Source organism: Salmo trutta, chromosome 17 (assembly GCF_901001165.1).
Source record: "Salmo trutta chromosome 17, fSalTru1.1, whole genome shotgun sequence".
NCBI lineage: Eukaryota > Metazoa > Chordata > Actinopteri > Salmoniformes > Salmonidae > Salmo > Salmo trutta.
Genome location: NC_042973.1, coordinates 17,193,686 through 17,209,723, shown reverse-complemented (window position 1 = coordinate 17,209,723; position 16,038 = coordinate 17,193,686). Strand labels below are relative to the sequence as shown.

The 16,038-nt window shown below is 41.4% G+C and overlaps 1 protein-coding gene across 1 annotated transcript; it reads left to right on the top strand.

Annotated features, from left to right (window-relative positions):
* Window positions 1-1,121: 1,121 nt before the first annotated feature.
* Window positions 1,122-3,746, top strand: LOC115151746 (Krueppel-like factor 2). Its single transcript, XM_029695944.1, has 3 exons — window positions 1,122-1,504; window positions 1,788-2,715; window positions 2,838-3,746. Exons 1-3 carry the CDS (start codon window positions 1,427-1,429, stop codon window positions 3,011-3,013), a joined length of 1,182 nt encoding a protein of 393 aa, XP_029551804.1. The 5' UTR covers window positions 1,122-1,426; the 3' UTR covers window positions 3,014-3,746.
* Window positions 3,747-16,038: the final 12,292 nt, after the last annotated feature.

Here is a 16,038-nt window from a genome sequence, read left to right as displayed (position 1 = left end):
GCCGCTCATTCAGCCTCATTATTTGCACCTGAATGGGGCTTCATAGAGGTTAAATGCTTTATTAGCGCGTGTTTACGTGAGCGTTTGAAGAGGTGAAAAGTTTCTGATGAAGGCCTACCTGGCGCCTGGTGGCTGCGCCGTTTTGAAAAGCCTGCTGCGTTGGGTAACTGGGTTTATCACAGGCTGATAGTGATAGGCAAATGACCTGAGAAGACGGAGGAGTTGGTCAGGTGATGGGAAGCCAACTGATCTGCCAAATTAAAGGTATTATATATAGGCCTATGAGAAAAACGAATATGGGGTATATTTTTATATATGTTTATTTTTTATATACTTTAAATGTGACTTTATGGAATAAAATGCAGTGTATTCATATTACAATGTTTAGTCTATTATCGATAACGCAAAACATTACCAATAGCCTATCCTGTAGGCCTTATCTCACGTGTTGTCCTATGTATCCATGCATATGCAGCTTGGACATGTCTTTCATATGTGTCTGGAGATAAAACATGAGTTTCGGTTTTTGTGTTTGTAGATTATATTGGGTTGAACGATAAGATATTTAATATGAATTTCCTAATGTTAGCCTATATTGAAAGAAAAGCTGTGCTTAATATTCTATCCAAATGGGTAACTTTGTCTCTAGTGTTCATCTTTTGGTTACCTTACCCTATTCGTGACACATGCGTTTACATTTCACATACCGTATGCTACTCTGATTATTACCTATGCATAGTGACTTTACACCTACCTACATGTAGATATTACCTCAATTACCTCGACTAACCCGTACCCCTGCACATTCTCTCGGTATCGGTACCCCTTGTATATAGCCCCGTTATTCTTATTTTGTGTTACTTTTTCCCCTTGAGTTTATATAGCATTTTTTTTCCAACTTTTTTTCTAACTCGGCATTGTTGGTTAAGGGCTCGTAAGTAAGCATTTCACCTGTTGTATTCGGCGCATAATCTTTTATTTTATTTGCCATCGTGTGTTAATTGTTTACCAGATGATGTTCTGCAAGGGGCGGTCTTTGCCTAGCGCGTCATTACGTGTTATACTTGTTTAACTCGTTTCTATGCAGGAAGGGGCGTGTGTATTTGTGGCTTTAAGACTTTAAAGCTCGCACGATCGCACGAGGGAAAGCAAAGAGACTGCAAGGCTCACTGGCTTTATATAGGTGCGTGTTTCCTCCGCTTAGTACAATAGGTCCAGCTTTTCAGCTACAATATTTATAAGGTATAGGAACTCCTACCAATCAAACTTGCACATGACACTGAAACACTATTTCAAGTGAGGAGATATAGTGATTTACTACAACAACTCGTTTCTCGTGTGGACTCTACATCGCTTTTGCTGATATTCATAGACAGAAAGAACGTTTTTTATTCAAGAAAACGAATTTATTTTGTCATTACAACGTATGGAAATGTCCTTAACCGGGACCATTTTACCATCCATCGCTACATTTGCGAACCAAAAGGAAAAATACTGGGAATATGTAAGTATATTGGTTTATGTATTTAGAGATTTTTGGGGTTGTTTTACCTGTAGTTGATATATTAATCTAGTATATATGTCGTGTAGTTAGAATAAAGCAATATCATTTCAGTCCAGATGTAGAGTGAACCCATATGTTGTATCAGTTAGGCTTCTAACTTATTATTTGGTTACATATTGCTTTTACAGTTTTTTTATGTAACAAATATTAATGTTCCATTTTATTGTACTTTTTTTTTTTTTTTACATGGTCTTTTCACTAATGACATATTGTACTATTGCAGAGGTGGAAGGGCGAGATGGACAGGTCGGTTCATTCCAGCTGTGCCGTGGCTGAGGGCATGGACATCTGCATGGGCATAAAAGACGAAGAGGAGCTAGATAAGTTCCTGGATCTGGAGTTTATTCTCTCTAACTCCACTGGCACAGACACCACTCCATCCTCCGGGACGGAGGGAGAGTACAGGCTAGCAGAGCAGAACAACATGTATCACTCCGTGATGCAGTCTACCTACACGGTGCCCGAGATAAACATTCCACCTCCACCGTACAACAGCCTGATGGCTGAGCTCCTGCGCAATGAGCTTGACAGCAGCTTCTGCCACCAAACCTCTGGCAACAGCGTCCATGGGAGATTTCTAGTCAGTTCGTCTGCTTTCCCAAATCAGGACTTTCCAGACAACATTAAGGTCGAGCAATCCATGGACAGTTACCGACCAGTTATGGAAATGGTCCCTCAGAGCTGCCCAAAAATCAAGCAGGAGGGGAACGTTTCGTGCATGATGTCCTTCGAGCATCCGAGACTAGCCAACTCTCCGCAGGCTGCGGGGAACATGACACCACCTCTCAGCCCAGACGACCTGATGAGCTCCGAGTGTCAGACCCAGATGTGCCACTCCATGACTTTCCCCCAGAGCTACCGCTCCGCAGCGGGCTACCCTCACTCCCATCCGCCCCCACAGATGCAGCTCTCGTACCAGAGCGCACACCAGTTCGGGATGTACGAAGACGGAATGGGTATACAGCATACCAATCAGAGAGCGCTGCTCACTCCACCGTCCTCTCCGTTGGAGATGATGGACTCAAAGCCAAAGAGGGGTCGGCGTTCCTGGCCAAGGAAGCGCACAGCGAGTCACACTTGCACTTTCGCTGGATGCGCGAAAACCTACACCAAGAGCTCGCACTTGAAAGCGCACCACAGAACGCACACAGGTAAAGAACATTCCTCAATGTATTTATGCTTATTGGAAACTAGAAATATTTGGCTATATGTTGCAAATGGCTGTATTTTCTGTCAGTATACTCATGGTATTTTCCCATTTGTCGTTCAACAGGAGAGAAACCATACCATTGCAGTTGGGAGGGTTGTGGCTGGAAGTTCGCCCGCTCCGACGAGCTGACGCGCCATTTCCGTAAGCACACTGGCCACAGGCCGTTCCAGTGCCACCTGTGCGAGCGCGCCTTCTCCAGGTCCGACCACCTCGCGCTGCACATGAAGCGACACATGTGAGAAATCACATACGATTGAGGACTTTGCTAAATGAATCAAGAAAGATATCTCCAAAATATCTATTTTGTATTTTTGTTTGTTTATTTAACTTTTTGGAGGAATAGGAAAACAGCATTTGAAAATAAAACATCTTCAAAGGAATTCTATATACAAATACTATTTTAAAAATATGTAGCTGGTACTACTTTGTTATTTTTTATCGAATAATATTTTGTAAAAGGCTTTAAAAAGTGCATTACACGGAGTTGGCATTTGTGAATTCAAGTCAACATATCAGGTTGGCTCTAAGTACACCCCTGACAACTGGAATCTAACAATAACATTGTTTAACATGATGTGTTTTGATATTCAAGATAGTGCCTTCTATTATATGCATCCTACGAGTGCCATATTTTCTACTGGCAAAAAAGAAGTTTATCTATGTGTTATAACTGTAAACAGCACATGAAATAAGCTTTAAGACAATGTTTTGATCTAAAACTGCCTTTCAGTCTTCAGAGGCTTGAATTGAATGTTCTGTGTGTGCATTTACCTGTTGAATAACATTTCATGTCAGGGTCTTTAAAACTATGGCAATAAGAGTAACCATCTCAACATGACAAAGGGCTAAAAGTCTTTTGACTTAATGTTCTTTTTGGTTTTCTGAGTAAATGTATTATTGGCATGTAAATATATTTTATATAATGTAAATAGTTTATTTTAATGTACATATTAAACTAATTGAACAACATAATTCTTGACTTTGAGTAAAATCCTTGTGGCTTTGGAAAATGGAGCAGCCCTGACATCTGTGTATCATCATCACACCATACTGTAACATCACACCAGTCATAAACTCCTCAACAATACATCCATATCTTTACATCAACCATGAGCCAGCTATCCTGCAGCACCAGTTCAGGCCTGAGCAGTTTATAATATGATTTCTGAGTGCAGTGTTTTCCAGCTGTCACAGGGCCACTGCCAGAGTCTTGCGGCTCATGCAGCCTATAAATACAAACATTACATTTACATAATTACAGAGATTCAATATAGATGTCCCCTCTCTGGGTCTGGGCACAGGGGCACACTGCACTGAAAGAGAGAGGAATCCTGGCCGCTGCCTCAATGACAAGACCCAATGGGACAGGATGGAAAGTTCAGTGGGGATGATAAGAGAGAGTGACACGAAGGTTATATGTCTGGTAGCCTGGATTTGAGTCTCACAATGAATGTATTCTATAAAATCAAATCTTTCACTTCAAGTAGTCCCCTGGGTTAGGTTCTATTGTCTTGTTACTTCAATGTTCATAAAGCATGAAGCAGTATTAAACAGCTATCACCTAAACATGGTTGCATATTCTTAAAAGTGCATTTTTAGGTTGGTATGCTACCCAACAACAAAGCACCTCCACTGTGGAAGGAGAAAGGTGTTAAAAGAAGAGGCTCAGAAAACCAATATTTTATCCATGATCCATCTCTTAATCAGGGGCCTTCAGCCTGTGTATCTGGGTCACATGACAGCATCCCTGCACACTAAAGTTAGGTGTAGTAGCCTTCAGAATAAACTCCTATTCACTGTGTTAGGGGCCTAATTATGGAATTTGGCTACTGTATGTGTAAAAACAGACAGAGAGTGGGAGAAAGAGAGAGCGAGAAAGAGAATTCCCTGTGTTATGGGCCTAATTATGTACTTTGGCTACTGTATGTGTAAAAACTGAGCGAGAGAGAGAGCGAGAGAGCGAGCGAGAGAGCGAGCGAGAAGAAAGGGTCCACCTTTGTGAACTCTGAAAGCTCACAACAATATCTCTACATTGGCTCTATGGGGAAGCATAAAAGAGGACCCTTTTCTTAAAGTGTTATAACTTTTTAGGGACTGCATCATCTTCTGGATGCCCCTGCCAGTTTAGAGAAAAGAGGAAATAAGAATGCCCCTATGAATAGCCCATATACTCAAGTGAAAAATGGAACATTCTCATTTCACTTTTTGCTCTTCGTGTAATAATAACTTCTGGAAGAGAGTGTGGGAAGATTGAACCATGAGTTAGGGCTCAGCGGTAATATCATATGGTTTATCCATTCGGTCAGCCATGCCTGTCTGTCTATAAACAAAACAGATAGCATGTTTTCCGCATGCATTCATTGCTATCTGGTTTCCCCTTTAGAAGTCTCAAATTACAGGCTTTACTAAATGTTTACATTTATACCTCATCACACATGCAGCACAGTAATTCAGAATAATCTCTGAATCTGAACGATAGCCCTCTGCTCCAGTTTCAACCGAAGATTATCTGTATTCCTAGTATGAAACCATTCATAATCATAACACGCAGTATTCGCTGGCTCTTTGCCATGGCACACCTGAAACTCCATGACAGAGATCAAAAATACCATTAACAGAGCCAAGACAACCACATGCTGCTCTACCTACTTTATTTGTGAATTAAGAGGGTGTATAAATACTGTAAATCTAGTGGCAAGGACTGTTCTTAAAGGTCACTGGAGGTGATTATCATAGTTTGGGGACTAATGTCAACATGATATAAGCAAGATATCTCTTAAAGTTACCATCTTTATATGCAAATGTATCTAGGCCTATTCAAATTTCTTTAATATTAGGTATACTTTAGTCTGAAGTGAGCACTTTCATCAGGTCAGATAAACTATCCTTATCAAGCAGAAATACATTACAGAGTATCTTCAAAAACAACAGCATAATTTTAAACAATTCTACAAGGACGGTTACATAAAAAGGCAATAAAGAAGTAAGTCCATAGAGAGAACATGGAGAAGACAGCTTTTTAAAGCTCTACAGTACAAGGTAGATACGTATGTTTGAGTTTTATATGAATTCTCTGAAAGAGGTGAAAGAGTATTAACTGCTGAAAATCAAGGGAGCAGTTCAGTGTGTGTGTGTGTGTGTGTGTGTGTGTGTGTGTGTGTGTGTGTGTGTGTGTGTGTGTGTGTGTGTGTGTGTGTGTGTGTGTGTGTGGATCACTATCACAGTTGGCCCCCAATGGGCAACAGAACACACACAAATCCCCAAATTTCAGTTTCCAGTAATAACGCTCAACAGGATATTCACCAAGACTTTGAGAGACACAAACAAGCCTGCCCTCCATATTCAATGTAAAGCCCCAACATCTCATACTAACATCTTGTCTGAGTCAAATGTATAACATTGATTATACCAGGAAAGAGTTGGTCTCCTAGACTTCACGGCAGCCAGAAGCCAATTACCATGTGTGGGAAAAGTGGGAATGTCGTGGGATGAGTACACCATCTACTGGAGCTGTTTGGAAGCTCCTCAGTGGAAGACACTCATCTGGTCTATGGATGAACAACATGGATTAACATTGGTACTGGCTCAATACAGTCTTATGTAGAATGATACTGTGTGTGGAGTGAAAGAGTGGGGTCCTTTCCCAACAGACACGTGGTGAGCACTGTACCACTATGCACTTGAGGCCGGAAATACACAACTCAATTTCTAAGGCACTTGATATATACAGCATATTTTTGTTCATTGATAAATATGTTAATGTCTCAGTTCATTTCGGGAAAAACACTTAATGACATAAAAACATCCATACCAACATCAACTTTGTTGTATATTTACGATACAAAAACCATTTCCCCTCCCCAGCTGTATGTAGCCCTAGTACTGCTTCAGTGCATACCACAATATATATTTCTCAAAGATAAGCATCAGACTAATGGTGAATTATATGGAGTAACAGAGTACCAGAGAGGGTCCATCTGGACTGTTTTAGTCAGCATTCCTCCCCTGACAGTCAGTCCTATTGGAAAATATGAACACTTTCCCCCGGTCTGTACCACGACATTCCTGGGTCAGCCAGGCCAGGCAGCCCTGCTCTAGAGCAGCAAGTCCCACTCCTTCCCTCACCAACAGCTGATTAAATAGACTGGGCCAACGGGACAGGGTCTGCTGCTCCTCACGTCCAGGGCTGATTATTTATTAACTATGGCAGATTTGTTAAAGGTTCTCTTAACTGTTTTCCTAGGCTTTTCTAGCATTGGGGCGGCAGGTAGCCTAGTGGTTAGAGAGTTGGGCCAGTAACCAAAAGGTTGTTAGATCGAATTCCTGAGCTGACAAGGTAAAAATCTGTTGTTCTGCCCCTGAACAAGGCAGTTAACCCACTGTCCCTAGGCCGTCATTGTTCTTAACTGACTTGCCTAGTTAAATAAAGGTTCAATTAAATTCAAGCTCTTGGAGCTAAGGCTGAATGGACCCCCAACTCCTGTGTGTGTGTGTGTGTGTGTGTGTGTGTGTGTGTGTGTGTGTGTGTGTGTGTGTGTGTGTGTGTGTGTGTGTGTGTGTGTGTGTGTGTGTGTGTGTGTGTGTGTGTGTGTGTGTGTGTAAGCATTCTCCAACATCATGAAGCATTAAACTAGCACTGGAGACCCACCATAGCTGGCAAGGGATATCCCATTATTTCCAGAAATTCTCTTTAAAGAGGGGGTAGCACAATTGTCCTGGTGAAAACAGATGCTGCTAGTGACAACATGACTACATGTGCAACCTTTCTGCTCATAACATGTCAAGTTCTTGTTAAGAAAACATGTAAATTCAGTCACTCTTTGAAAAGGTAAAAGACAACACTAGTAAATACCCCAAAAAGAATGCACAAATATGGATACAAATATTGGAGGGGCAATTTGTGAGACGAGCATATCTTCAATACGTCTCCATGTCCCATTTTCCTCCTTAAAGGCAAACAGCATTTCATTTCCGTACTTCCATTAGTATAAGGTAAATACAAACTTACCTAGGAATTTCCTGTTATTTTATACGGAGACAGTTAACATTCCAAACACAGGACTTGCTTGGGTTTCAAGTAATATGTCCAGAAATGAGTGGTCTATTGGCACAGAATTATTTTCACACGTGCAGCTGTATCCTTGAAATATAGACGGCTGTAATTCACAGCCCATTTTACTGCCGGGTGTTGCTTTTTGGCAGGTCTGGCATTTGGGGGACCATCAATGAGCATCTTGTCTAGAGGTTTAGATCTACAGTATTTACTAATTTGAGGGAGTTTTAATTCAAAAGGTCAAGAAGTATGAACCAACACACCTGGGGGTTAAATAAAGTCTCTGAATCTTTGGCTGGTTCATATAAAAAAAAGTATATTTTGTATTTCAGATTCTTCAAAGTATCCACCCTTTGCCTTGATGACTGCTTTGCACACTCTTAGCATTCTCTCAACCATCTGCAGGAGCTAGTCACTTGGAATGCATTTCAATTAACAGGTGTGCCTTGTTAAATGTTAATTTGGGGAATTTATTTCCTTCGTAATGCATTTTAGCCAATCAGTTAGTTGTGTTGTGACAGAAATTGCACCCCAAATAAATGCTTCACAGAGTTCAAGCAACAGACACATCTTAACATCAACTGTTCAGAGGAGACTTCAGAGGCCTTCAGGGTAGAATTGCTGCAAAGAAACCACTACTAAACGATACCAATAAGAAGAAGAGACTTGCTTGGGCCAAGAAACACGAGCAATGGACATTAGACCGGTGAAAATCTGTCCTTTGGTATGACGAGTCCAAATTTGAGATTTCTGGTTCCAACCGCCATGTCTTTGTGAGACTCGAGTGATCGGATGATCTCCACATGTGTGGTTCCCACCGTGAAGCATGGAGGAGGTGGTGTGATAGTGTGGGGGTGCTTTGCTGGACACTGTCTGTCACGGGTGTCGTATGGATTGGACCAAAACGCAGCGGGAGTGTGTACTCATCTTTTTATTAGGTAGAAAAAAGGAAAAACAAAACAAAACACATGTATACAAAAAAACAATGACGATAAACAGTCCTGTAAGGCTTACAGCTATACAAGGAACAACTACCCACAAAATCCCATAGAAAAACACCCCTCTTAAATAGGACCTTCAATTAGAAGCAACTAGGAGCAGCTGCTTCCAATTGAAGGTCAACCCAACAAACACCACATAGAAATAGACATACTAGAACTAACATAGAAATAGACTAACAAGAACATAACCCAACAAACTCCGAACCACTCTAAACAAACACCCCTCTTAAATAAGAACATAGCCCGACAAACCCAGAAACACTCTAAACAAACACACCCCTGCCACGTCCTGACCAAACTACAATAACAAATAACCCCTTTACTGGTCAGGACGTGACACTGTCAGTGATTTATTTAGAATTAAAGGCACACTTAACCAGCATGGCTACCACAGCATTCTGCAGCGATATGCCATCCCATCTGGTTTGCACTTAGTGGGACTATTATTTGTTTTTCAACAGGACAACGACCCAAAACACACCTCCAGGCTGTGCAAGGGCTATTTGACCAAGAAGGAGAGCGATGGAGTGCTGCATCAGATGACCTGGCCTCCACAATCACCAGACCTCAACCCAATTGGGATGGTTTGGGATGAGTTGGACCGCAGAGTGAAGGAAAAGCAGCCAACAAGTGCTCAGCATATGTGGGAACTCCTTCAAGGTTGTTGGAAAAGCATTCCAGGTGAAGTTGGTTGAGAGAATGCCAAGAGTGTGCAAAGCTGTCATCAAGGCAAAGGGTGGCTACTTTGAAGAATCTAAAATCTGAAATATGTTTGGTTACTACATGATTCCATGTGTTATTTCATAGTTTGCCTTCACTATTATTCTACAATGTAAAAAAAAAAAAAACCTTGAATGAGTAGGTGTGTCCAAACTTTTGACTGGTACTGTATCTACAAAAGTATGTGGACACGCCTGAGTTGATTCGGCTATTTCAGCCAGTTGTTGCTGACAGGTGTTTAAAATCGAGCACCAAGCCATTTAATCTCCATAGCCAAACATTGGCAGTAGAATGGCCTTACTGAAGAGCTCAGTGACTTTCAACGTGACACCGCCATGGGTTGCCCTGATTAACTGTAAGTGATATTATTGTGAAGTGGACACATCTAGGACCAACAACGGCTCAGCCGCGAAGTGGTAGACCACACAAGCTCACAGAATGGGACCGCCGAGTGCTGAAGCACGAAGCAACACTCACTACCGAGTTCCAAACTGGAAGCAACGTCAGCACAAGAGCTGTTCGCCGGGAGCTTCATGAAATGGGTTTCCATAGCTGAGCAGCCGTACACAAGCCTAAGTTCACCATGTGCAATGCCAAGCGTTGGTTGGAGTAGTGTAAAGCTCGCCACCATTGCAATCTGGAATAGTGGAAACGCGTTCTCTGGAGTGATGAATCACACTTCACCATCTGGCATCTGACAGACAAATCTGGGTTTGGCGGATGCCAGGAGAATGCTACCTGCTCCAATGCATAGCGCCAACTGTAAAGTTTGGTTAGGGAGGAGGAATAATGGTCTGGGGCTGTTTTTCATGGTTCTGGCTAGGCCCTTTAGTTCCAATGAAGGAAAATCTTAACGCTACATCATTCTAATCGATTCTGTGCTTCCAACTTTGTGGCAACCATTTGGGGAAGGCCCTCTTGTTTCAGCATGACAATGCCCCCATGCACAAAGCGAGTTCCATACAAAAATGGTTTGTCAAGATCGATTTGGAAGAACTTGACTGGCCTGCACAGAGCTCTGACCTCAACCCCAATGAACACCTTTGGGATGAATTGGAAAGCCAACTGCCAGGCCTAATTGCCTAACATCAGTGGCCAACCTCACTAATGCACTTGTGGCTGAATGGAAGCAAGTCCCCACAGCAATGTTCCAACATCTAGTGTAAAGCAGTTCCATGAAGAGTAGAGGCTGTTGTAGCAGCAAAGGGGGGACCAACTTCATATTAATGCCCATGATTTTGGAATGAGATGTTCAACGAGTAGGTGTCCACATACTTTTGGTCATATTGACTCTTTGCATCAACTTCATGTAATTGTCAATAAAAGCCTTTGACACTTATGAAATGCTTGTAATTATACTTCAGTATTCCATAGTAACATTTGACAAAAATATCTAAAGACATTGAAGCAGCAAACTTTGTGGAAATTAATATTTGTGTCATTCTCAAAACTTTTGGCCACGACTGTACCTTGCTGCTTTGATGGAATCCTTCAGATTCATACTAAGAAATCACATAACCACTACGGGGAAAAGTCTGTATGGTTTGTACTTGTTCAAATAAACAGCAAGCCTAATGTTTAGTACACTCGTGGCCAAAAGTTTGACCACAGGTTCACAGTGGGATTAAGGTCTGGGGAGTTTTCTGGCCATGGACCCAAAATATCAATATTTTGTTCCCCGAGCCACTTAGTTATCACTTTTGCCTTATGGCAAGGTGCTCCATCATGCTGGAAAAGGCATTGTTTGTCACCAAACTGTTCCTGGATAGGTGGGAGAAGTTGCTCTCGGAGGCTGTGTTGGTACCATTCTTTATTCATGGCTGTGTTCTTAGGCAAAATTGTGATTGAGTCCACTACCTTGGATGAAAAGCAACCTCACACATGAATGGTCTAAGGATGCTTTACTGTTGGCATGACACAGGACTGATGGTAGCGCTCATCTTGTCTTCTCCGGACAAGCTTTTTTCCGGATGCCCCAAACAATCGGAAAGGGGATACATCAGAGAAAATGACTATACCCCAGTCCTCAGCAATCCAATCCCTGTACCTTTTGCAGAATATCAGTCTGTCCCTGATGTTTTTCCTGGAGAGAAGTGCTTCTTTGCTGCCCTTCTTGACACCAGGCCATCCTCCAAAAGTCTTCGCCTCACTGTGCGTGCAGATGCACTCACATCTGCCTGCTGCTATTCCTGAGCAAGCTCTGTACTGATGGTGCCCCAATCCCGCAGCTGAATCAACTTTAGGAGACTGTCCTGGCGCTTGCTGGACTTTCTTGGGCGCCCTGAAGCCTTCTTCACAACAATTGAACCACTCTCCTTGAAGTTCTTGATGATCCAATAAATGGTTGATTTAGGTGCAATCTTACTGGCAGCAATATCCTTGCCTGTGAGGCACTTTTTGTGCAAAGCAATGATGACAGCACGTGTTTCCTTGCAGGTAACCATGGTTGACAGAGCAAGAACAATGATTCCAAGCACCACCCTCCTTTTGAAGCTTCCAGTCTGTTATTCAAACTCAATCAGCATGACAGAGTGATCTCCAGCCTTGTCCTCGTCAAGACTCACACCTGTGTTAACGAGAGAATCACTGACATGATGTCAGCTGGTCCATTTGTGGCATGGCTGAAATGCAGTGGAAATGTTTTTGGGGGATTCAGTTCATTTGCATGGCAAAGAGAGACTTTGCAATTAATTGCAATTCATCTGATCACTCTTCATAACATTCTGGAGTAAACTGAGGAAGCAGACTTTGTGAACATTTATATTTGTGTCATTCTCAAAACTTTTGGCCACAACTGTACTCAGTGCACGTGCAAAAGGAAAATCGATTAAATAGAAAAACACCACAAAAAAACATGAGACCTATTCATTTAAATGAAATGTTTATTCTAGTAAACAATGACCATGTACATAGGATTAACATTTAAAATAAATCCAAGCATTTTTTTTTACTCTTAGTGTATAGTCATATATCCTCAAAATGTTTTAAGTTGCAAATTTTTTCACTTCTTATGGGACAAATATAACAGACATAATATACCGTTTAAGACAGCTTTGATTATTTCTTCTCATCTACAGCGGAAGGACAATTAAAGGCAGACCAAAAGAAAATGGAATGCATCGAGCTTCAGAAGTCAGATCATTTGTCAGAAAAACAAAAGATAAGTCCTCTACAATCTCTACAATCTGTTTAGGCTTGTATTAGGCCTCTGCATGTATCTCTGAATGTAAGATCAAACTCAGCCAAGTTGGGGCAGAGGGCACTCATATTAAAAGCATAGATATATTAAAAGTCCAATGGGATTCACAGGTATTTTTAGCACACGAACAACGAGGAAAATACAAAATAAAATCTATTGCACGATGTAGGTATCAAAGTCAAAATACAGCATGAGTGGTAAGTATGTAGAGAACACTAGGTAGTGGATGAGAGAACAGTTGGGCCCTATTTCAATACTCTCAAAATGCATCCTTCCATCCTGCCTCCCTAATCTGACATGATTGGATGGGTGATTGGGATACATAATGGAACCCTTTCTTTCACCAATCCAACAGTGTCAGATCAAGGGAAGACCTAATCAGTTGCACAACTGAATGCATTCAAGCGAAATGTGTCATCCGCATTTAACCCAACCCCTCTGAATCAGAGAGGTGCTGCCTTAATTGACATCATCAGCGCCCGGGGAGCAGTTGTTGTTGGGGGTTAACTGTCTTGCTTAAGGGCAGAATGGCATATTTGTTTCCACCTTGCCGGCTCAGGGATTCAAACCAGCAAACTTTCAGTTACTGGCCCAATGCTCTTAACCGCTAGGCTAACTTCAAAGAATGGAGTAAGAAAGGATGGATGTATTTTCAAGGCATACAAAAAGGGCCAGAAATGACCAATGAACAGAGAGCTGTGGCTGAGTCTCCGGCCAACCAAACACCCTCACTGTAGATTTCCCCTAACCCGAAGGCACACTACAGGGGTTCTGACATAGAGCATGCTGGGTAAGGGCGGGAGTGTTGGCATCCCAAGCTTCGAGAGTCTGACCTGTGATTAAAACACCACAGGTAGGGCCAAAAAGGTCAAGGGTCAAATGCAGACGATGACAGGTTACCTCCCCACTGGGCACAGATATCAGTTCAACGTCTAGTTTTGATTTACATTTGGTTGAGTTGTCAACTAACATGAATTCAACAACAAAAATTCAACATGTCATTTGATTTACGTTAAAAGTTAGGGTTAGGGGTACCCTAACCCTAGCCTCTGCCGAGTACCCAACAAACAGATGTTCCGGTTTTAAGGGGAAATGGAAAAAGAGCCTGTGAAGTGACTTCCACATTTAGGCGTTAACAAGACACGGCGCACCATCTTAACTCCTCCACCACATTTACTGGATTGGTTGAACAGTGCAGAAGAGAACCTCCCCCAACAGTTTTTTCTTCTTCTGGTCAAGACCACTATGTAGTGGATCTAGTTTCAGGCGTTTCTTTTACCCCTGCTTTGTTAGGTTACCCTAACCCTAACCCAAAATACCAAATTCCCTCACGTTGATGACTTTTTTCTACGTTGACTCAACGTCATCGCATACATTTTTTTGTTAAAATGACGTGGAAACAACATTGATTCAACCAGTTTTGCCCAGTGAGTCAGCTATACACAGCAGCACAGTTAAAGGTCAGATCTGTACCAGAACAGGTTCTTCACATAGAGTATAATTACACAGTTTTAACCACTAGAGCAAAGAAGTTTGATATGTAAACATTAACAAATAAATGTTACGGAGAGATGGTTTCTATTTCCACCTTGTGGCAGCGTTTAACGGCCCATACCACTGAATTGTAACTTAAATCATGTCCTTTTCCAAGCCAAAGGGGATGTAACTTTCATAATGCATTTTCACAACATCCCATATAGTTAGGTGATGTCTTTTCACTCAGCCTAGTACAATAGTAGGTGACAACAATGATATTACATGGAAGCTTATAAAAGTCAATGTAGGACACATACAGTTCAGTACAACAGGAAAACATAGAACACTGGGGCAATTAATGTAAGTGTCCTTTTCATATGATTAGGACCTCAGCTGCTATCATCATCATCTCTATTCAGTTCAATTCAAAGCTTAATTAAGGTGAAAGTGAAGTAAAACCCACAGGTGTAATGTGCTAAGCAGGCAGTACCATCAGCAAGGAGTTTCAAGTAAAAGACAAAGCAGCTATAAATAAAAGTGGTTGAGCCCAAGTTGTAACATCAAACTATGACACACTGTACCGTAAACAGCAGAATATTCCAGTTATAGCTGTGAAACTCATGTGACCTAATGAATTTGCATATCATTGATGGTTAGCTGAAGAAAACCACAGGCCATTTCTAACTTTCTTTAACCTCTCTGCAGCTTGTGCTTGTAGGTTTGTAATTTTTGGCAGCTCTTTTCAACTAGAATCGTAATAAACAACATGTGTATGTCTTTTAACAAATAATACCTAAAATAATAAAATAACACATCACATAATAAAACAAATTATAATAAAAAAACTCTATAATAAAACAATAAAACTTGAAATAATTTCCCTCATCTCGCCTTTTTGGTTGTTGTTTGATATACATCACAGCTTTGTGAACTTACTTGAACTTTCAGAGGAGGCACAGCTAAGTACCCATTCCTTCTTCCTATGTTCGCTGAAGAAGCACTGAATTATTGTCAAAACAATGCATCTACTATCTCACACTCAAAGAGAAAGAAAATATATCTGTACAGTTTGTTCTGGTCCAAACAGACCTCTCTCTCACACAACACTTACAGTAGCCAGTCAGAGAACCCTGCCACTGGCTTGCCACATTCACATAATAAACCAATACTAAAATAATGTCTCAATCTTAATAAGCATTCCAGCATAACCTTTAGGTATTCCCTTTTTCACATCTGTCAGAGCTCTAGTTGCGATTCATGCTCATTCACCAAACCAACACATATTATGTTCATCTTTACATCTTTCATGTTGAGCCAGCCTCTATAGTGCATTTAAACAGTGCATCAGTTCATTCTAAAACCACGGGTCATCATCTTTTCCCCTCCCCACCTATCAATTAAAAACAGTAAGAGAGATTGTGATTGTTGGCTTCAATCTCCCACTCCAACTCCAACCTACTATCGTAAAGTCAAATCCAGTTCCATTTCCACCAGTGATGTAGTGGTAAACAAATAGGTTGGTAAACTCTGATCACCGGTCGTGGTGAAAAAAGTAATGCATTTTTCCGCAAAAAGTGGATTAACTGTCACAAAAAATAAAAAAGGTTGGTAAACTGCATTTACTAGAGTTTCCCCTTCACTACACCACTACACCACTACACCACTGGTGTCCACTTAGGGCCCAGGATAACCCCAAAAGTTCTGTTTTGTATTTTTTTTTTGCTTTGAGAGTTTGTCCATCCAGAGATTGTGTGGTGAGGTTTGTGTTTCTGTGTGTGCGTATCAGATGTGTGTTGTGGCTGTGGTATGTGTCTG

Coding starts and splice junctions, on each gene's coding strand:
- LOC115151746 (XM_029695944.1), top strand. CDS start 1,427: ATGGAAATGTCCTTAACCGGGACCATTTTACCATCCATCGCTACATTT. Junction 1,505..1,787: donor AGGAAAAATACTGGGAATAT/GTAAGTATATTG, acceptor GTACTATTGCAG/AGGTGGAAGGGCGAGATGGA. Junction 2,716..2,837: donor GCACCACAGAACGCACACAG/GTAAAGAACATT, acceptor GTCGTTCAACAG/GAGAGAAACCATACCATTGC.